This window comes from Carassius gibelio, chromosome B25 (genome assembly GCF_023724105.1).
Source record: "Carassius gibelio isolate Cgi1373 ecotype wild population from Czech Republic chromosome B25, carGib1.2-hapl.c, whole genome shotgun sequence".
Classification (NCBI taxonomy): Eukaryota; Metazoa; Chordata; class Actinopteri; order Cypriniformes; family Cyprinidae; genus Carassius; species Carassius gibelio.
This window is the reverse complement of record NC_068420.1, coordinates 7,586,220-7,608,274: the sequence shown is the minus strand read 5'-3', so window position 1 is coordinate 7,608,274 and position 22,055 is coordinate 7,586,220. Positions and strand designations below refer to the sequence as shown.

Here is a 22,055-nt window from a genome sequence, read left to right as displayed (position 1 = left end):
TTATTTTGCTTTATTATAGTCAGCACTCATTTCACAAGAAGAAAATCATTTTATTTTGCATTGCTAAAGAAGAAACAAAATACCCTGAAAATGCCCTGAGAGATAATAGTTATAGAACAGAAAGCTGAATGGTCCCATCATTCACCAATATATGCATAGTATTTAGCAATTTATCTGGAATTGTAGCAGTATAGCATACACACTGAATGGGATCTTTTATCCACTAGTCTTCTGGTTTTCACATGCTATTGGAGTGCATTTGCAGCTCTCTATGTAGACGTAGTCATGATCGATCACACGGTCATCAGAACACTTCAGCTGCACTTTTTTAACGCTGGTTTTCATCTCCCGACAGCAAGAACAGCTGTGCATCATGATGTTGGCTCCCATTGAATACCTATGTGGATTTCCAAGAAAAACACCAGTCAGTTAAGCACAAAAACAATTTCTTATATACAATTCTGTGTTAAAGTTGTAATATAGCCCTGTTTACAGCTGGAATGAACAATCATTCAATATGAGTATATGTAAGTATGAAGTATATTTCACAAGAAATCATGTCGGGGTGCTCTCACATTGATTCTGTGTCACAGTGGCCACTGCAGGAAGTCACTTCTATGGGATGGATGGACTTGCAGTCATTCAAAGTAACATCTGTGGTGTTCTTCACACGTACACAGTTCCTGAGCTCACCTGAGATATTAGAGGTAATAGGAGATAATATAAATATATATATTTTTAAAAATTGTAAATACTGGGACAAGATTATAAAAAGCAGGACCATAAAGAAGTTTTGAACAAGGAAACAATTTCTTACAAGTATTGCAACATTCATCTGCATCAAGTGTCAGTGTTCCCTGTAAAGACAAATAGGGCTTTGTTTAAATATCATATTCATAATTAAAGGGATAGTTCACTCAAAATGTCTGTTGTTCAAAACCTGTGTAATTATGATAAAGCAAAATATTATTCAAATGGTTTTGTCTGTAAAAAGGCAACAGGGTTCAAAACAACATCGAAATATCTTCTTTTGTGTTCCACAGATGAAATATTCATGCAGGTTTGGAACAACACGAGGATGAGTAAATGTTGACAGAACTTACACCACCTTATAAGTGGAATTATTTAGGCACTACAGATGGAAGAAGAAAAAAAAAACCTACATGCATATACCTTTTAGTGTGGGAAGACAGAAACAAACAGAACAAGTGCGTCATGTTTGGAACTTGAGCTAAAGATGTTAAACTCACAGGCACACACTCATCTGGATTGAACTCTGGACAGGTTGCTATGGTCTTCTCTATCATGAATGTGTCATTCATTTGTTGACAGATCACAGTCTCACACTTGTAGTTGTACGTGTCTCCAGTCTACAAAAAAATACAAATAAGTAAAATATATAGCTGAACAGATAATGTGAACTGAATGTGCGAAGAAAAGTTTGAGAACATGCACCTTGAGAATATGTGTGGTGTTGTCTGGCGCCGTATAAAAACAGCTATTTTGCTGGCATGTTTGACAGCATTCTCCTTCTTCTTGGACAGGCACAAATCCCTTGGAGTACAAAAAAAAAAAAAAATTTTATAATTTTGATGTTTAAATACTTTAGATGTTTATAAATTGAGTTGTATGAATGAATTGATGTAATGGTTCACAAGAATAAATAGTAATTATTACATCAGGGCAAGGTTCACAGGCGATAGAAGCGCACGTGACGACATGTAGTTGGGTCTTTGGGTCTTTATCCATTAGACAGTTACATTCGATGCAGGGATCTGTGGGGATTTGAACTCCAGGCTAGAAGCAAAAAGAGATTATCCAATCAGAAAATTGTCAAATACTAACACTATTTAAGAGTTTTATCTTGTGTTCCCTTTTAAATATCAGGATTTGCCCAAATTAACTTTAATAGTATAAACAAATGAACCCAGCAGCTTACCTGGTACTCAGTGTTATTGTACACACATACATCTTTGGGCACTGAAAATCATAAAAATCTGTTTTATGAGCCATAAAGCCAGTTCAATAATAATTTATGCTACTTTAGTCAATTTAAAGAAAAGGTGTAATTTGTGTAATGCAGTTCATTTTTTATGTCTGTCACATATCTTGATAAAATATAAAACTTACAATGTGTAAAGATAGAAATCATATCAGTTAGCCTTTTGAATAATTACACTTGCTATCTTTGCCATGTAAAAAATTAGACAATTTCATATTCCAGATTTTCTTCAGATTTCATTTTTATATAAATACATTAGATTTCAACATGGACTCAATAGGTACTGCCTGATAGGAATAGGACTTACAATATATATATATATATATATATATATATATATATATATATATATATATATATATATATATATATATATATATATATATATATATATATATATATATATATATATTTTTTTTTTTTTTTTTGTAGGACAGCTTATTGTTTATCAATTAAATCTACAGAATAATATGTGAGACTTACCACAGGGTGGACAGCAACTGTCTTCAGATTTATTTGCTGCCAACGTATATCCCACAGGACACTTCTTCTGAAGACACAGCTCGACATCACACACTGAATGGGTTGAGAAATGGGGATTCTTATAAATGATTTTTGAATACATTTACAGTATGTAGGGATAGTTCAATAGTGGCAGTAACTGTGAATCATTTATTTGCTTCAGATTCATTATTTTGCTTGTAATGTTCAAGCAAGTTTAGTTTTGACTCACCGCAGGTTAGGCAGCAGTTTTCAATTATTTTCTTTTGTCCTGGTCCACAGGACTTTTCAGCCGGACACCCGACAGGCACAGTTTTAATACCAAAGGTCTCATTGGAGCATGTGTATTCATGACAGTCCATGGTCCATGTATCCCCAGGCTGCAGGAGGAAAAACAAGTAGATGATGGTTAGGAATTTGTGATGATTGTAAATAGCAGATGCTAATTGAAATATTTTGAATCACACTGAATATCTTTTCTATTTTTTTTGCCTACACATACCTGTCTAGGTAATCCATCAGGGCCAATGCAATCTACATGGAGGGAATGAAAAAGAAATCAGTGGAAATAAGAAGTGCATGTGCATTTAACAGAGAAAATAAGGAAGAATGGTAAGTAAATAAAGCAACATGTCTTACCACAATAAGATGTACAGGCATCTATCGTTGAACTAACTCGATATTTGTCATCAGGACAGTAACAGCCTTCCGTAAATGTTTGATGACAGTTATTGTTTTGACAGTCTTTCTCCACAAACATATCGTTGTACCTAGTTGAGTAAGCACGTCAGATAATGAAGTATTATAGCTGCAACACTTACTAAGGACTGTTGTTTTGTAGATATGAGATGTAAGCTTACCTTGTACTGCAGGTTTTTTCAACTTTAGGACCACATCCCTTATAGACTTTGTGACTGGGGCACTTGTATTCTGTTAAAGAAGTCAATAACAATTACATATCAGGGTCCTATTGAGTACAACATACTGTATTTTAAAAAACACCCCAAAACACTCAAAAGGTAATGTTCATTTTGCTTACCACACTTTTTGGTGAGTTCATTTGATGATCTCCACTCCACACAGATACCCTGTTTGCCACATAGCAGAGCGTATGCCTCCAGACTGGTACAACCAATAGAGCCATTTCCCATATGGCACACATCATATTTGCATGCTTCATAATAACTTTCATAAGGAACGACCCCATGGCATTCCATGAACATACTGTGAAGAAACATATACTCAATTTGACTTTTGATTTCAGGCATCCTAAATAGACAGTACAGCCAAACATTTTACCATGATGTTCTTTCAAACCTGTATGACTTTGTTTATTCTATTTTTGTACCAAATAAAGAAAGTCAAACACATTTGGAACAACTTGAGGGTAAGTAAATGGTGACAGTTTACTTGCATTTACCTTTAGAAGGGAAAAACACTTTGTAATAATCAGTGCTACAAACATAAGTGATTAACATATTTTTATTTTCCTTACTCGCTCTTGATGAGATCACAAATGGTCGGATTGCAGGGAGGTGGAGATGGAGTTGGATGTGTAGGTGGAGATTGAGTTGGAGGTATTTTGCATCCTGGGGGGACCATCCAAAGCTCTGCCATGTTCACACATGATTGATCAATTTGTCCATCGGGACGTCTGCAGTCATTTGTACGGTTGTTGTCACAAACCCCTAAAAAATGTAGTTTAATTATACAGTAGTTCATCTGAATTAAGTGAGCAAGAAATGGACAATTCAAAGTACATTTTATATTAACAATCAGGTAGAGGTAGTTTTTTTTTTCACTGGTAAATGTAAAATGAAACAGTACTCTCACTGATATTCTCCAATATGTACTCACCGCACTGTCCCTCTGTATTACCATGGAAGTATGAGAATGGGAGATTGATCTCAAAGCCTTGATGATTCACAGTAATGTCAACTTTGATTTCAGTGATGTTCACAATTACTGCCATGCCAGAGGTGATGATGAAGAAGTCATTATTCATATAAGTTAGTTGTTTTAATTCATCATTAACGTAGACCTGAGGGAAACAATTTCTTTCTGTGTTATGACAATTGTGCTCTAAAGTACGATGTGTTGTTTTGCAAAGTTGCGTGATTTGAAATGAAATTTGAAGTACTTTTGTATACAATTAATTAGAATTTTGCTTGTTTTTCGGAAATCTATAAATGTTTTTGCTTTAGTCCTATTACTTACCTGGACCTCTTTAGTGTTGCTTGTCAGCTTTATTTTATAGGATTTGTAGTTTACAACCACATACTCAGGGCAAGCAAGATTATTTTTAACATCACAATAATAGTTTTTAACATGGACACTGATATTGTATTTTGGGATGATTTCTTGGAACAAAACGTAAGTGCAGTTTCCTTGGAAAGCATAGTAGGTTCCATCAAAAGTTTGGTAATGTGGGTCACCCCAGCCACTACATTTACCTGCAAAAACAATTTACAAAAAAAGTAAATATAAGGTACTGGCAAGGACAGTTGTTGTCGTTTTAATATTATTGAAACTTACTTAAATATGAATATTTCATATTAATGGAATGTCCATGAACATGAATTACACTCACATTCACACTCATACTTAGAACAGCAGCCATTGTTGTAGGGCACCTTCTTAGCTTTAATTCCATTGCTACATTTAGGTATGACATTATCAGATATGCCACATTGTAGAGGTGTTGATGTGACACTGCCGTTTTTGCATGTGTTGTTTTTGCAGTTTTCAATCCAGGATTCCAAATGCTGTATGGCACAATTGGATTGATAAGCAGAACAATCAAGAAATGAATTAAATTCATTCGTTTCAAATATCTTTTTTTCCCTTAACAATTAATACTCTAGACATCTAGTAGTTATACAATACATAATGAATGTAGTGTTATTTAACAACACATTATATCAAATAACCATTAAAAGCTATTTTTGTATTTTTTATTTTAAAAAATCATGCAGAATATTTTTTAAAACATTACAGCATAAGTGTACAGCTAATTATTAAATTACCTTTCTGTTGAATTCTTTGCAGTCTCTTGGTAATTTGCATGGCTGAGAAACTATATCTATACCACAGGAGGAGTTGCATTTGGCAGTGAAGCACCAACCTGCTTGATCTGTTTTATTGTAGATTATTGACCCTACAATTACAATAAAAGGATGTGCAAAGGAGGTAAACAACAAGAGAGATTTTTATCATGAATGCAACTTGAATGTAATGTAGGGTCAAGGGAATGTATACATGTACAATGATTTAAAAAACTGTAAAGTTGGAAAACTGTAAGGTTTGGGAAATTATTGTTAAAGTGACTCTCACCTGGTGAGTATACTGCTGTTAAATATGGGCATTGACACTGGTGTACTGTGTTATTTCTGGTGGTATTGGGAGTAACTCCTGTAACCACATGTATCCCTGTTGTAGTAGTAAAGATTCTTGTAGATGTCTTTGTTGATGTGGGTGTTGTTGTGCCAGTAGTTGTACTAGTTGTAGATGATGTTTCTGATGATGTAGGTGTCATTGTTACAGTAGATGGTGTGATAGTATTGGTTGTGTATGTTGATGTAGGTGTTGTAACAGTTGTAGGTAACGTCTCTGTTGAAGTAGGTGTCGAAGTTCCAATAGTTGTAGTAGTGGATGTGATTGTGGAGGGTGTTTCTGTTGATGTAGGTGTTGATGTGGGAGTTGTTGTTATAGCAGTAGTTGTACTAATTGTAGATGGTGTTTCTGTTGATGTAGGTGTCAATGTTCCAGTAATTGGTGTAGAAGTGGATGTGATTGTGGATGGTGTTCCTGTTGATGTAGGTGTTATTGTAACAGTTGTAGGGGATGTTTCTGTTGATGTAGGTGTTGATGTTGGAGTTGTTGTTGTAGCAGTAGTTGTACTAATTGTAGATGGTGTTTCTGTTGATGTGGGAGTTGTTGTTGTAGCGGTAGTTGTACTAATTGTAGATGGTGTTTCTGTTGATGTAGGTGTAATTGTAACAGTTGTAGGTGTTGATGTTAGTGTACTTGGAGACGTTGTAGAAGGAGTACAATAGTCTTCTGGTTTACAACATTTTACACGTATTTCATAATTATAACAAAGTGGTGGAATGCTATTTGCATTGTCTTCGTTTGAACATGACAGTCCAAATGATGTATTACAATAAACTGTTTGTCCCAAATCTTGCAGGGACTTTTGGGGATAATTTACTGCCCTGCATTCAATTTCTTCAGGGCTCTGACAGATAATCTTTTTTGACTTCCACAATGCATCTATGGGTTCAGTTTCGAATCCTTCTGCCTCTGTACTGGGTGTGTTGCCGTCAGTCCAATCTGACCATGTGCATTTAGGAGTACAGATGGGAGTTGTTTTTGTTGTAGCAGTAGTTGAGCTAATTGTAGATGGTGTTACTGTTGATATAGTTGATGTTTCTGTTGACGTAGGTGTCGATGTTCCAGTAGTTGGTGTAGTAGTGGATGTTATTGTGGATGGTGTTCCTGTGGATGTAGGTGTTATTGTAACAGTTGTCTCTGATGTTTCTGTTGATGTGGGAGATGTTGTTGTAGCAGTAGTTGTACTAATTGTAGATGGTGTTATTGTTGATGAAGGTGATGTTTCTGTTGACGTAGGTGCAGATGTTCCAATAGTTGGTGTAATAGTGGATGTGATTGTGGATGGTGTTCCTGTTGATGTAGGTGTTGATGTGGGATTTGTAGTTGTAGCAGTAGTTGTACTAATTGTAGATGGTGTTTCTGTTGATGTAGGTGTAATTGTAACAGTTGTAGGTGTTGATGTTACAGTAGTTGTTGAGGTAGTTGATGTTAGTGTACTTGGAGACGTTGTAGAAGGAGTACAATAGTCTTCTGGTTTACAACATTTTACACGTATTTCATAATTATAACAAAGTGGTGGAAGGCTATTTGCATTGTCTTCATTTGAACATGACAGTCCAAATGATGTATTACAATAAACTGTTTGTCCCAAATCTTGCAGGGACTTTTGGGGATAATTTACTGCCCTGCATTCAATTTCTTCAGGGCTCTGACACGTGATCTTTTTTGAATTCCACAATGCATCTATGGGTTCAGTTTCGAATCCTTCTGGCTCTGTACTGGGTGTGTTGCCGTCAGTCCAATCTGACCATGTGCATTTAGGAGTACAGATGGGAGTTGTTGTTGTTGTAGCAGTAGTTGTGCTGATTGTAGATGGTGTTACTGTTGATATAGTTGATGTTTCTGTTGACGAAGGTGTCGATGATCCAGTAGTTGGTGTAGTAGTGGATGTGATTGTGGATGGTGTTCCCGTTGATGTAGGTGTTATTGTAACAGTTGTGGGGGATGTTTCTGTTGATGTAGGTGTTGATGTGGGAGTTGTTGTTGTAGCAGTAGTTGTACTAACTGTAGATGGTGTTTCTGTTGATGTAGGTGTAATTGTAACAGTTGTAGGCGTTGATGTTAGTGTACTTGGAGACGTTGTAGAAGGAGTACAGTAGTCTTCTGGTTTACAACATTTTACACGTATTTCATAATTATAACAAAGTGGTGGAATGCTATTTGCATTGTCTTCATTTGAGCATGACAGTCCAAATGATGTATTACAATAAACTGTTTGTCCCAAATCTTGCAGGGACTTTTGGGGATAATTTACTGCCCTGCATTCAATTTCTTCAGGGCTCTGACAGGCGATCTTTTTTGAATTCCACAGTGCATCTATGGGTTCAGTTTCGAATCCTTCTGGCTCTGTACTGGGTGTGTTGCCGTCAGTCCAATCTGACCATGTGCATTTAGGAGTACAGATGGGAGTTGTTGTTGTTGTAGCAGTAGTTGTGCTAATTGTAGATGGTGTTACTGTTGATATAGTTGATGTTTCTGTTGACGTAGATGTCGATGATCCAGTAGTTGGTGTAGTAGTGGATGTGATTGTGGATGGTGTTCCTGTTGATGTAGGTGTTATTGTAACAGTTGTGGGGGATGTTTCTGTTGATGTAGGTGTTGATGTGGGAGTTGTTGTTGTAGCAGTAGTTGTACTAATTGTAGAGGGTGTTTCTGTTGATGTAGGTGTAATTGTAACAGTTGTCGGGGATGTTTCTGGTGATGTCGGAGTTGTTGTTGTAGCAGTAGTTGTACTAATTGTGGATGGTGTTTCTGTTGATGTAGGTGTAATAGTAACAGTTGTCGGGGATGTTTCTGTTGAAGTATGTGTTGATGTGGGAGTTGTTGTTGTAGCAGTAGTTGTACTAATTGTGGATGGTGTTTCTGTTGATGTAGGTGTAATAGTAACAGTTGTCGGGGATGTTTCTGTTGAAGTATGTGTTGATGTGGGAGTTGTTGTTGTAGCAGTAGTTGTACTAATTGTGGATGGTGTTCCTGTTGATGTAGGTGTTATTGTAACAGTTTTTGGGGATGTTTCTGTTGATGTGGGAGTTGTTGTTGTAGCAGTAGTTGTACTAATTGTGGATGGTGTTTCTGTTGATGTAGGTGTAATTGTAACAGTTGTCGGGGATGTTTCTGTTGATGTAGGTGTTGATGTAGGAGTTGTTGTTGTAACAGTCGTTGTACTAAATGTAGATGGTGTTTCTGTTGATGTAGGTGTAATTGTAACAGTTGTAGGTGTTGAAGTAACAGCAGTTGTTGAGGTAGTTGATGTTATTGTACTTGGAGATGTTGTAGAAGGAGTACAATAGTCTTCTGGTTTACAACATTTTACACGTATTTCATAATTATAACAAAGTGGTGGAATGCTATTTGCATTGTCTTCATTTGAACATGACAGTCCAAATGATGTATTACAATAAACTGTTTGTCCCAAATCTTGCAGGGACTTTTGGGGATAATTTACTGCCCTGCATTCAATTTCTTCAGGACTCTGACAGGCGATCTTTTTTGATTTCCACAATGCATCTATGGGTTCAGTTTCGAATCCTTCTGGCTCTGTACTGGGTGTGTTGCCGTCAGTCCAATCTGACCATGTGCATTTAGGAGTACAGATGGGAGTTGTTGTTGTTGTAGCAGTAGTTGTGCTAATTGTAGATGGTGTTACTGTTGATATAGTTGATGTTTCTGTTGACGTAGGTGTCGATGATCCAGTAGTTGGTGTAGTAGTGGATGTGATTGTGGATGGTGTTCCTGTTGATGTAGGTGTTATTGTAACAGTTGTGGGGGATGTTTCTGTTGATGTAGGTGTTGATGTGGGAGTTGTTGTTGTAGCAGTAGTTGTACTAATTGTAGATGGTGTTTCTGTTGATGTAGGTGTAATTGTAACAGTTGTCGGGGATGTTTCTGGTGATGTCGGAGTTGTTGTTGTAGCAGTAGTTGTACTAATTGTGGATGGTGTTTCTGTTGATGTAGGTGTAGGTGTAATTGTAACAGTTGTCGGGGATGTTTCTGTTGATGTGGGAGTTGTTGTTGTAGAAGTAGTTGTACTAACTGTAGATGGTGTTTCTGTTGATGTAGGTGTAATTGTAACAGTTGTAGGTGTTGATGTTAGTGTACTTGGAGACGTTGTAGAAGGAGTACAGTAGTCTTCTGGTTTACAACATTTTACACGTATTTCATAATTATAACAAAGTGGTGGAATGCTATTTGCATTGTCTTCATTTGAGCATGACAGTCCAAATGATGTATTACAATAAACTGTTTGTCCCAAATCTTGCAGGGACTTTTGGGGATAATTTACTGCCCTGCATTCAATTTCTTCAGGGCTCTGACAGGCGATCTTTTTTGAATTCCACAGTGCATCTATGGGTTCAGTTTCGAATCCTTCTGGCTCTGTACTGGGTGTGTTGCCGTCAGTCCAATCTGACCATGTGCATTTAGGAGTACAGATGGGAGTTGTTGTTGTTGTAGCAGTAGTTGTGCTAATTGTAGATGGTGTTACTGTTGATATAGTTGATGTTTCTGTTGACGTAGATGTCGATGATCCAGTAGTTGGTGTAGTAGTGGATGTGATTGTGGATGGTGTTCCTGTTGATGTAGGTGTTATTGTAACAGTTGTGGGGGATGTTTCTGTTGATGTAGGTGTTGATGTGGGAGTTGTTGTTGTAGCAGTAGTTGTACTAATTGTAGAGGGTGTTTCTGTTGATGTAGGTGTAATTGTAACAGTTGTCGGGGATGTTTCTGGTGATGTCGGAGTTGTTGTTGTAGCAGTAGTTGTACTAATTGTGGATGGTGTTTCTGTTGATGTAGGTGTAATAGTAACAGTTGTCGGGGATGTTTCTGTTGAAGTATGTGTTGATGTGGGAGTTGTTGTTGTAGCAGTAGTTGTACTAATTGTGGATGGTGTTTCTGTTGATGTAGGTGTAATAGTAACAGTTGTCGGGGATGTTTCTGTTGATGTAGGTGTTGATGTAGGAGTTGTTGTTGTACTAATTGTGGATGGTGTTCCTGTTGATGTAGGTGTTATTGTAACAGTTTTTGGAGATGTTTCTGTTGATGTGGGAGTTGTTGTTGTAGCAGTAGTTGTACTAATTGTGGATGGTGTTTCTGTTGATGTAGGTGTAATTGTAACAGTTGTCGGGGATGTTTCTGTTGATGTAGGTGTTGATGTAGGAGTTGTTGTTGTAACAGTCGTTGTACTAATTGTAGATGGTGTTTCTGTTGATGTAGGTGTAATTGTAACAGTTGTAGGTGTTGAAGTAACAGCAGTTGTTGAGGTAGTTGATGTTATTGTACTTGGAGATGTTGTAGAAGGAGTACAATAGTCTTCTGGTTTACAACATTTTACACGTATTTCATAATTATAACAAAGTGGTGGAATGCTATTTGCATTGTCTTCATTTGAACATGACAGTCCAAATGATGTATTACAATAAACTGTTTGTCCCAAATCTTGCAGGGACTTTTGAGGATAATTTACTGCCCTGCATTCAATTTCTTCAGGACTCTGACAGGCGATCTTTTTTGATTTCCACAATGCATCTATGGGTTCAGTTTCGAATCCTTCTGGCTCTGTACTGGGTGTGTTGCCGTCAGTCCAATCTGACCATGTGCATTTAGGAGTACAGATGGGAGTTGTTGTTGTTGTAGCAGTAGTTGTGCTAATTGTAGATGGTGTTACTGTTGATATAGTTGATGTTTCTGTTGACGTAGGTGTCGATGATCCAGTAGTTGGTGTAGTAGTGGATGTGATTGTGGATGGTGTTCCTGTTGATGTAGGTGTTATTGTAACAGTTTTTGGGGATGTTTCTGTTGATGTGGGAGTTGTTGTTGTAGCAGTAGTTGTACTAATTGTGGATGGTGTTTCTGTTGATGTAGGTGTAATTGTAACAGTTGTCGGGGATGTTTCTGTTGATGTAGGTGTTGATGTAGGAGTTGTTGTTGTAACAGTCGTTGTACTAAATGTAGATGGTGTTTCTGTTGATGTAGGTGTAATTGTAACAGTTGTAGGTGTTGAAGTAACAGCAGTTGTTGAGGTAGTTGATGTTATTGTACTTGGAGATGTTGTAGAAGGAGTACAATAGTCTTCTGGTTTACAACATTTTACACGTATTTCATAATTATAACAAAGTGGTGGAATGCTATTTGCATTGTCTTCATTTGAACATGACAGTCCAAATGATGTATTACAATAAACTGTTTGTCCCAAATCTTGCAGGGACTTTTGGGGATAATTTACTGCCCTGCATTCAATTTCTTCAGGACTCTGACAGGCGATCTTTTTTGATTTCCACAATGCATCTATGGGTTCAGTTTCGAATCCTTCTGGCTCTGTACTGGGTGTGTTGCCGTCAGTCCAATCTGACCATGTGCATTTAGGAGTACAGATGGGAGTTGTTGTTGTTGTAGCAGTAGTTGTGCTAATTGTAGATGGTGTTACTGTTGATATAGTTGATGTTTCTGTTGACGTAGGTGTCGATGATCCAGTAGTTGGTGTAGTAGTGGATGTGATTGTGGATGGTGTTCCTGTTGATGTAGGTGTTATTGTAACAGTTGTGGGGGATGTTTCTGTTGATGTAGGTGTTGATGTGGGAGTTGTTGTTGTAGCAGTAGTTGTACTAATTGTAGATGGTGTTTCTGTTGATGTAGGTGTAATTGTAACAGTTGTCGGGGATGTTTCTGGTGATGTCGGAGTTGTTGTTGTAGCAGTAGTTGTACTAATTGTGGATGGTGTTTCTGTTGATGTAGGTGTAGGTGTAATTGTAACAGTTGTCGGGGATGTTTCTGTTGATGTGGGAGTTGTTGTTGTAGAAGTAGTTGTACTAACTGTAGATGGTGTTTCTGTTGATGTAGGTGTAATTGTAACAGTTGTAGGTGTTGATGTTAGTGTACTTGGAGACGTTGTAGAAGGAGTACAGTAGTCTTCTGGTTTACAACATTTTACACGTATTTCATAATTATAACAAAGTGGTGGAATGCTATTTGCATTGTCTTCATTTGAGCATGACAGTCCAAATGATGTATTACAATAAACTGTTTGTCCCAAATCTTGCAGGGACTTTTGGGGATAATTTACTGCCCTGCATTCAATTTCTTCAGGGCTCTGACAGGCGATCTTTTTTGAATTCCACAGTGCATCTATGGGTTCAGTTTCGAATCCTTCTGGCTCTGTACTGGGTGTGTTGCCGTCAGTCCAATCTGACCATGTGCATTTAGGAGTACAGATGGGAGTTGTTGTTGTTGTAGCAGTAGTTGTGCTAATTGTAGATGGTGTTACTGTTGATATAGTTGATGTTTCTGTTGACGTAGATGTCGATGATCCAGTAGTTGGTGTAGTAGTGGATGTGATTGTGGATGGTGTTCCTGTTGATGTAGGTGTTATTGTAACAGTTGTGGGGGATGTTTCTGTTGATGTAGGTGTTGATGTGGGAGTTGTTGTTGTAGCAGTAGTTGTACTAATTGTAGAGGGTGTTTCTGTTAATGTTGGTGTAATTGTAACAGTTGTAGGTGTTGATGTTCCAGTAGTTGGTGTAGTAGTGAATGTGATTGTGGATGGTGTTTCTGTTGATGTAGGTGTAATTGTAACAGTTGTCGGGGATGTTTCTGTTGATGTAGGTGTTGATGTAGGAGTTGTTGTTGTAACAGTCGTTGTACTAATTGTAGATGGTGTTTCTGTTGATGTAGGTGTAATTGTAACAGTTGTAGGTGTTGAAGTAACAGCAGTTGTTGAGGTAGTTGATGTTATTGTACTTGGAGATGTTGTAGAAGGAGTACAATAGTCTTCTGGTTTACAACATTTTACACGTATTTCATAATTATAACAAAGTGGTGGAATGCTATTTGCATTGTCTTCATTTGAACATGACAGTCCAAATGATGTATTACAATAAACTGTTTGTCCCAAATCTTGCAGGGACTTTTGGGGATAATTTACTGCCCTGCATTCAATTTCTTCAGGACTCTGACAGGCGATCTTTTTTGATTTCCACAATGCATCTATGGGTTCAGTTTCGAATCCTTCTGGCTCTGTACTGGGTGTGTTGCCGTCAGTCCAATCTGACCATGTGCATTTAGGAGTACAGATGGGAGTTGTTGTTGTTGTAGCAGTAGTTGTGCTAATTGTAGATGGTGTTACTGTTGATATAGTTGATGTTTCTGTTGACGTAGGTGTCGATGATCCAGTAGTTGGTGTAGTAGTGAATGTGATTGTGGATGGTGTTCCTGTTGATGTAGGTGTTATTGTAACAGTTGTGGGGGATATTTCTGTTGATGTAGGTGTTGATGTGGGAGTTGTTGTTGTAGCAGTAGTTGTACTAATTGTAGATGGTGTTTCTGTTGATGTAGGTGTAATTGTAACAGTTGTTGGGGATGTTTCTGGTGATGTCGGAGTTGTTGTTGTAGCAGTAGTTGTACTAATTGTGGATGGTGTTTCTGTTGATGTAGGTGTAGGTGTAATTGTAACAGTTGTCGGGGATGTTTCTGTTGATGTGGGAGTTGTTGTTGTAGAAATAGTTGTACTAACTGTAGATGGTGTTCCTGTTGATGTAGGTGTAATTGTAACAGTTGTAGGTGTTGATGTTAGTGTACTTGGAGACGTTGTAGAAGGAGTACAGTAGTCTTCTGGTTTACAACATTTTACACGTATTTCATAATTATAACAAAGTGGTGGAATGCTATTTGCATTGTCTTCATTTGAGCATGACAGTCCAAATGATGTATTACAATAAACTGTTTGTCCCAAATCTTGCAGGGACTTTTGGGGATAATTTACTGCCCTGCATTCAATTTCTTCAGGGCTCTGACAGGTGATCTTTTTTGATTTCCACAATGCATCTATGGGTTCAGTTTCGAATCCTTCTGGCTCTGTACTGGGTGTGTTGCCGTCAGTCCAATCTGACCATGTGCATTTAGGAGTACAGATGGGAGTTGTTGTTGTTGTAGCAGTAGTTGTGCTAATTGTAGATGGTGTTACTGTTGATATAGTTGATGTTTCTGTTGATGTAGGTGTCGATGATCCAGTAGTTGGTGTAGTAGTGGATGTGATTGTGGATGGTGTTCCTCTTGATGTAGGTGTTATTGTAACAGTTGTCGGGGATGTTTCTGTTGATGTAGGTGTTGATGTAGGAGTTGTTGTTGTAGCAGTAGTTGTACTAACTGTAGATGGTGTTTCTGTTAATGTTGGTGTAATTGTAACAGTTGTAGGTGTTGATGTTCCAGTAGTTGGTGTAGTAGTGAATGTGATTGTGGATGGTGTTTCTGTTGATGTAGGTGTAATTGTAACAGTTGTCGGGGATGTTTCTGTTGATGTAGGTGTTGATGTAGGAGTTGTTGTTGTAACAGTCGTTGTACTAATTGTAGATGGTGTTTCTGTTGATGTAGGTGTAATTGTAACAGTTGTAGGTGTTGAAGTAACAGCAGTTGTTGAGGTAGTTGATGTTATTGTACTTGGAGATGTTGTAGAAGGAGTACAATAGTCTTCTGGTTTACAACATTTTACACGTATTTCATAATTATAACAAAGTGGTGGAATGCTATTTGCATTGTCTTCATTTGAACATGACAGTCCAAATGATGTATTACAATAAACTGTTTGTCCCAAATCTTGCAGGGACTTTTGGGGATAATTTACTGCCCTGCATTCTATTTCTTCAGGACTCTGACAGGCGATCTTTTTTGATTTCCACAATGCATCTATGGGTTCAGTTTCGAATCCTTCTGGCTCTGTACTGGGTGTGTTGCCGTCAGTCCAATCTGACCATGTGCATTTAGGAGTACAGATGGGAGTTGTTGTTGTTGTAGCAGTAGTTGTGCTAATTGTAGATGGTGTTACTGTTGATATAGTTGATGTTTCTGTTGACGTAGGTGTCGATGATCCAGTAGTTGGTGTAGTAGTGGATGTGATTGTGGATGGTGTTCCTGTTGATGTAGGTGTTATTGTAACAGTTGTGGGGGATGTTTCTGTTGATGTAGGTGTTGATGTGGGAGTTGTTGTTGTAGCAGTAGTTGTACTAATTGTAGATGGTGTTTCTGTTGATGTAGGTGTAATTGTAACAGTTGTCGGGGATGTTTCTGGTGATGTCGGAGTTGTTGTTGTAGCAGTAGTTGTACTAATTGTGGATGGTGTTTCTGTTGATGTAGGTGTAGGTGTAATTGTAACAGTTGTCGGGGATGTTTCTGTTGATGTGGGTGTTGTTGTTGTAGAAGTAGTTGTACTAACTGTAGATGGTGTTTCTGTTGATGTAGATGTAATTGTAACAGTTGTAGGTGTTGATGTTAGTGTACTTGGAGACGTTGTAGAAGGAGTACAGTAGTCTTCTGGTTTACAACATTTTACACGTATTTCATAATTATAACAAAGTGGTGGAATGCTATTTGCATTGTCTTCATTTGAGCATGACAGTCCAAATGATGTATTACAATAAACCGTTTGTCCCAAATCTTGCAGGGACTTTTGGGGATAATTTACTGCCCTGCATTCAATTTCTTCAGGGCTCTGACAGGTGATCTTTTTTGATTTCCACAATGCATCTATGGGTTCAGTTTCGAATCCTTCTGGCTCTGTACTGGGTGTGTTGCCGTCAGTCCAATCTGACCATGTGCATTTAGGAGTACAGATGGGAGTTGTTGTTGTTGTAGCAGTAGTTGTGCTAATTGTAGATGGTGTTACTGTTGATATAGTTGATTTTTCTGTTGACGTAGGTGTCGATGATCCAGTTGTTGGTGTAGTAGTGGATGTGATTGTGGATGGTGTTCCTCTTGATGTAGGTGTTATTGTAACAGTTGTCGGGGATGTTTCTGTTGATGTAGGTGTTGATGTAGGAGTTGTTGTTGTAGCAGTAGTTGTACTAACTGTAGATGGTGTTTCTGTTAATGTTGGTGTAATTGTAACAGTTGTAGGTGTTGATGTTCCAGTAGTTGGTGTAGTAGTGAATGTGATTGTGGATGGTGTTTCTGTTGATGTAGTTGGTATTGTAACAGTTGTAGGTGATGTTTCTATTGACGTAGGTGTCGATGTCCCAGTAGTTGTTGTGGTAGGAGTGAATGTGATTGTGGGTGTTATAGTAGTTTCAGGTGTAGTTGTGAAAGTGAAAGGTGTTGAAGTTGTAGTTCCACAGGATTCAGTAATAATTCTTTTTATTTCCCCATTGTAATCACACAGAGCAATGAAACATACACCATTTCCATCTGTAGTTTTGTAAATTTCTGATCCACGTGGAAATACCTTCCCATTATAGACACAGTCTTTACATTCTTCCTCTGTGACACACTTCATAGTCTCCTCCCTGAGATATGGCCTCTCTGAAGGGCACTGAGGAAAACATCCTAAAAGTATAAATAAAATAGTCAGATTAGACTGAAAACTGATATTGATTTTTTTTTTATTTCTTTTGTTTCTAAAGTATTTAGTAGTGTTATGCTAAAACTCTTTTTTCTTACCCTCAAGGGGAGGAATTTGATCAGAGCAAGTTCCTGATGGGTTTTTGCAGGTTTTCATGCAGGTGGATCCACAGGGTTTATAGTGCCACTCACATTCTTCTGGAGGTTTGTTGTAGTAATCACAGAATAAAGCTGCAAGGACAATCACTTGGTTACATTTCAATGGTTACATTTGACAGTTATTTCAGCTATGGGCACTTTTCTTCTTTTTGTTAAATTAATATTTATTTACTTGTATGTATGTAGTTCTATGTATAAATTTTGTTATTTCCTTGTTCCAGATACAATTCTTTTTTCTAAATCCATCATGAATTAAAAACTATGATATAAATAACTTTAAATAATGTAATAATTATCCATATTTATTGTTTGAAAATGTGGAATCCTATGAGCACATTGGTTCATAATAACCAACAATTTTGACCTTCTTGAAGTACTTGGTTGCCAAGGAGTTAAATTTGTCATCAAAGAACATATCCTATATGAAATACTGTATAAGATATGTTGAAAAAAGTAAATATAACTTACATTTCTATTTTCTCAATAAAAAAAGATCTGTATATTTGTCAAAATTATTAAATTATTACTTATAAATGGACTGCATTTATATAGCGCTTTCAACAGAACACATGGCCATCCAAAGCGCTTTACAATTTGCCTCACATTCACCCATTCACACACACATTCACACACCGACTGCGGTGTCTGCCATTCAAGGCGCCATCCAGCTCATCGGGAGCAGCTGGGGTTAGGTGTCTTGCTCAAGGACACCTCGACACTTGGTCAGGTGGAGCCGGGGATCGAACCACCAACCTTCCGGTTTGTAGACAACCTACATGAACCACTGAGCCACTGCAGCCCTGAATTTAGATACAGTGCCAGCTATGAAATGAGCCTTAGTAAAACCAAAGAGTCTGCCATTTTTTTGAGGGTCAAAGATTCCCAGTTGTGAAAAAACTAAACAAAGAAAAACATTTATAGTTGCAATTTTCTAGGCCAAATAAACAATAGAAATATTTGGACTTACGGCAAAAGTTTGGTCTTCGCCATGTCACACAAGCTCCTCTTTTACGGCATTCAGCAGCATAAGCTGCCACTGCAGTACAGAGACAATCACAGTCACCCCCACTGTCACATGCACAGGTGTCCCTTTCACAGGCATCATAGTATGGGCCAGAATCCACCTAGAGATAAGAAAATCATATTTTTGTTCTGAATTTGTGGGGAAAAAAGCTTGTTAATGTTAATGTTACTTACAAGTGAATGGCAGTCTGCAAAGACAGGGCTTGTGATGATTCTGCATTGTTTGATAGCCCAGGCACGTCGATGTGGATTTGCGTCACAAGGATGCATCACGTTTGTTACATCAGGGCAGCTGAGCTTCACCTTCCAGCTATTCCCAAAATCGTCTGGATCTGTCACAACTTCTCCATTGTGCTTCATAAAGTCATTGTTTGCATTACCATCAAAGTTTCCACACAGTCCACACACCTTGCCCTGCCACAGAGATCATGTAGATGTTTAGATGAGTAGTTGAACAAAAGATACAAAGTCCCTGTTCACGCATGAATCTTTAAGTAATGCATACCTTTAATTCATTATTGAGTTGGATCATCACACTTGTTTTTTTATCCCAGATTAAGTTCAAAAGCCCTTCGACCTCTATGACAACATATATGCCTGCAGAACTGATTTGATATCTGTACTCCGTGCCAATGCTTTCAATTACTTTCACATCTTCCTCCTCAGATAAAATCATCTCGTATTTCTGTGGGATATGAAAGGTTAGTGGCTTATAACATATGTTGTATATTGCACATTTTAGGATGCTTTACTAATGAAGCTGTTCTGACTCTGAGCTATGAAAAAACCTCACCCCAAAGAACAGATTGATGGACTTGGAGCAAATGGAGCTGGTGGTTGCGCAAGGGATGTTCTCTGTAACCAGACGGAAGGAGGGACTGGGGTTCGTGTCACAATAATCCTAAAGGCGTTACACACATCAGAAATATTCCAGATTATAATGCCCCAGATATTTAACCCCTAAATACACTTATATAAATCTGATGTTTTTCATATTATTTTATTTTAAGCCTATTTTATTGAAGGGTTTGGTGCATTTGTAAACATATTAGTGACAGGTATGTGTCAGATATTTGTATATTGACTTTTTTTCTTCTTTTTTCTTCTTTTTTTTCTTTTTCTTTCCCATTGGGACAGTCAAACATACCTGGGCTATGGTGTGTTCACAGTCTCCGTGGAAGGAATACCTTCTGCCATCAAAAGTCTTGAAATGACCTTCACCATAGATGGTACAGGTGCCGTAGCATGCCTTTTTAGTACAAGTCCACATCCCATTTGTGCATGTGCTGAAATATATATCACAAAATAAAACACTACCCTCAAATATTTTACTTGTTTCTGAAGGTTACCACTCCATGGGCCTAAACTGTCATGAAAAACCTTGCTATGTTCAGTATTACCAAATATAACTGAACATTTAACCAGATAAGATTATTGGAAATACACATCTATACTTGTAGACATGTGCCTCAAGTGCGTATACTTTTCTGACTTGTAGTGGAGATGTAAAATGATAGTACAAGGATTGCACTGTGATAACATGGTTTATAACAACTGTGATTAGCTCACCAGGTGTTACAGTCCTGTTGAACTTGCTCTCCAGGTGAATAGAGGACTCCATTATGGGTACATGGACATTCGTCCCTGTTCACACACCCACCTTTACCATCAGCCAGAAGGTCATCTGGACACATACACCCTGATATACACCCCATGCTCACCTATTACCAAGACAAAATCGGTAAGCTATTATTTTCCTGCAAACTTCTACAGTAATACAAGATTTCTAATGCATGTTATCTACACTGTATATTAGGTTTGTGTGCCATTCAGTGCCAGCATGAAAATGCTAAATTTGAAAATGAGTAAGCAAACAGGATTTCATGAAATGCATAAAAATGCTGTAACAGATCTTTTCATTAATTCAGTTATTCAAGTATTCCATTCTTCCAACTCACACAATTGTTTGGGTCTTGCTTCTCACATGTTCTCTGACACTCCGTTCCTTTTTCTCCATGATTTGAGCATTTGAAGAATGTCATTGGAGCCACACAGTCTAAAAACCCAAAAGGCATATGGATGAGGTGGAGAAAATTAACACGCATCATACCAGCGGTGATTCAAGTTTGAATTTAAATGGTAGTATTACAGAAGATCTAATTGCAGATCACCTTCTTGACTGGAGCAGTGCAGTTTTCCAAGGTCACAGGTGCTGTAATTTGAGCAAACAGTGGAAATAATTACTAAATCTACCATTAATCGTTCAATTCATGTCAATATTGTTAAATTCTTTGCCATTTGGCAGTGAAGGGCTATTGAAAACAAGAAAAAGAAAAATGTTAATGGATTCATTATGCATCAACTACCCATTTGTTAAACTGCACTTTATACCATTTAGCACCGTCTTTGTAGAACACTGCTGATGGCGCTATGACCTGGTTACCATAGTAACAAGGACATTGATCAGCATGTACACAGCTTCCGTCTTCATTGAGGTAGGTTCCCTCAGAACAGGTGCAACCATCTACAGGAGTGAAGGACCCTTGGCAGGTGTTGTCTTGTTCACTGAGAGAGCGGCAGGTGCTGCCACAGCTGGTCACGCCGTAGGAGTACTTCATGTTCCCTGAACACTCCGATATCATGTCTGTGTAGCCAGAGATAGACAGAAGAAGATTTGTAACAGAGTGCACATGCAGTATAACTATTTGTTAGTATGTGTACTTTATAAAGTTCTCACCACAGGGTTCAGAATCCATCCAGTCATGGAGAATGATTCCTCTGGCAGCACAGACGTGGGCATAGTTGGACACGGCTGCACACATACACTTCTTAATATCTGCACATTTGCAGGTATCGTAGACACACCACTGCAGAGAAAAACAGATTGAAGTCTTGAGTGAAGTGGCTATTCAAACAAGTTCAAATGTAGGGAAGGACTTGATTTTGTCCATTGCGAACTGATTGGATCATATGAAGTTCTAGTTCTATTGTTGTCATAAAGGGATGGACAATGTTAGCAACAGTACTCAGGTAAGCTGTGGCAATTAAATGATGCTCAGTTGCTACTAAGGGGCCTGAACCATTGATACAAAGCAGGTTGGATCCATGCATTCATGTAGTTTACACCAAATTCTGACCATCCAACTGTTGCAGAAGAATGGTTTTCTGCTGCTGTAGCCCATCTGCTTCAAGTTTTGCTTTAGAGATGCTCTTCTGCAAATCTCGGTTGTAACAAGTGGTTATTTGAGTTACTGTTGTCTTTTGATAAATTCAAATCAGTCTGGCCAATCTTCTATGAGCTCTGAATTTAACAAGGATCCCCCCCCCCCAAAGAACTGCCCCATACCGGATATTTTCCCTTTTCTAACCATTCTCTGTAAACCCTAGAAATGATTGTACATGAAAATCCCAGCAGACCAACAGTCTGAAATACTCAGAATTGCTGGTCTGGCACCTTAACCATGCCACGTTTACTTAAATTAAATTTCTTCCCTATTCTGATGCTTAGTTCGTAAGCTTGTCTTGACCATTTGTACATTCCTAAATGCATTGAGCTACTGTTAACAACCAGTTGAATAGGTGTACCTAATAAAGTGTCTGTTGAATGTAAAGCTGACCACACAATAGACGATTTTCAAATCTTAACAAATTTTTTAAA

General features: G+C 37.9%; 1 protein-coding gene across 1 annotated transcript in view; it reads right to left on the bottom strand.

The window, feature by feature from the left end:
* The window catches only part of muc5.1 (mucin 5.1, oligomeric mucus/gel-forming), a 28,743-nt gene continuing 6,688 nt past the window's right edge, over nt 1-22,055 (bottom strand). The window contains exons 17-47 of the mRNA XM_052598245.1: nt 21,135-21,264; nt 20,789-21,041; nt 20,569-20,609; nt 20,356-20,453; nt 19,967-20,118; nt 19,545-19,683; nt 19,191-19,298; nt 18,903-19,082; nt 18,572-18,811; nt 18,342-18,498; nt 17,315-17,446; nt 13,253-17,200; nt 5,837-6,322; nt 5,530-5,660; nt 5,094-5,268; nt 4,721-4,956; nt 4,361-4,544; nt 3,999-4,191; nt 3,543-3,727; nt 3,364-3,433; nt 3,143-3,273; nt 3,006-3,037; nt 2,736-2,883; nt 2,486-2,578; nt 1,940-1,980; nt 1,678-1,797; nt 1,456-1,554; nt 1,251-1,370; nt 818-857; nt 576-693; nt 1-397 (exon numbers count right to left, since the gene is read on the bottom strand). Coding sequence (XP_052454205.1) covers nt 217-397; nt 576-693; nt 818-857; nt 1,251-1,370; nt 1,456-1,554; nt 1,678-1,797; nt 1,940-1,980; nt 2,486-2,578; nt 2,736-2,883; nt 3,006-3,037; nt 3,143-3,273; nt 3,364-3,433; nt 3,543-3,727; nt 3,999-4,191; nt 4,361-4,544; nt 4,721-4,956; nt 5,094-5,268; nt 5,530-5,660; nt 5,837-6,322; nt 13,253-17,200; nt 17,315-17,446; nt 18,342-18,498; nt 18,572-18,811; nt 18,903-19,082; nt 19,191-19,298; nt 19,545-19,683; nt 19,967-20,118; nt 20,356-20,453; nt 20,569-20,609; nt 20,789-21,041; nt 21,135-21,264 — 8,361 coding nt within the window. The 3' untranslated portion in view covers nt 1-216. The remainder of the gene's footprint in view (nt 398-575; nt 694-817; nt 858-1,250; nt 1,371-1,455; nt 1,555-1,677; nt 1,798-1,939; nt 1,981-2,485; nt 2,579-2,735; nt 2,884-3,005; nt 3,038-3,142; nt 3,274-3,363; nt 3,434-3,542; nt 3,728-3,998; nt 4,192-4,360; nt 4,545-4,720; nt 4,957-5,093; nt 5,269-5,529; nt 5,661-5,836; nt 6,323-13,252; nt 17,201-17,314; nt 17,447-18,341; nt 18,499-18,571; nt 18,812-18,902; nt 19,083-19,190; nt 19,299-19,544; nt 19,684-19,966; nt 20,119-20,355; nt 20,454-20,568; nt 20,610-20,788; nt 21,042-21,134; nt 21,265-22,055) is intronic.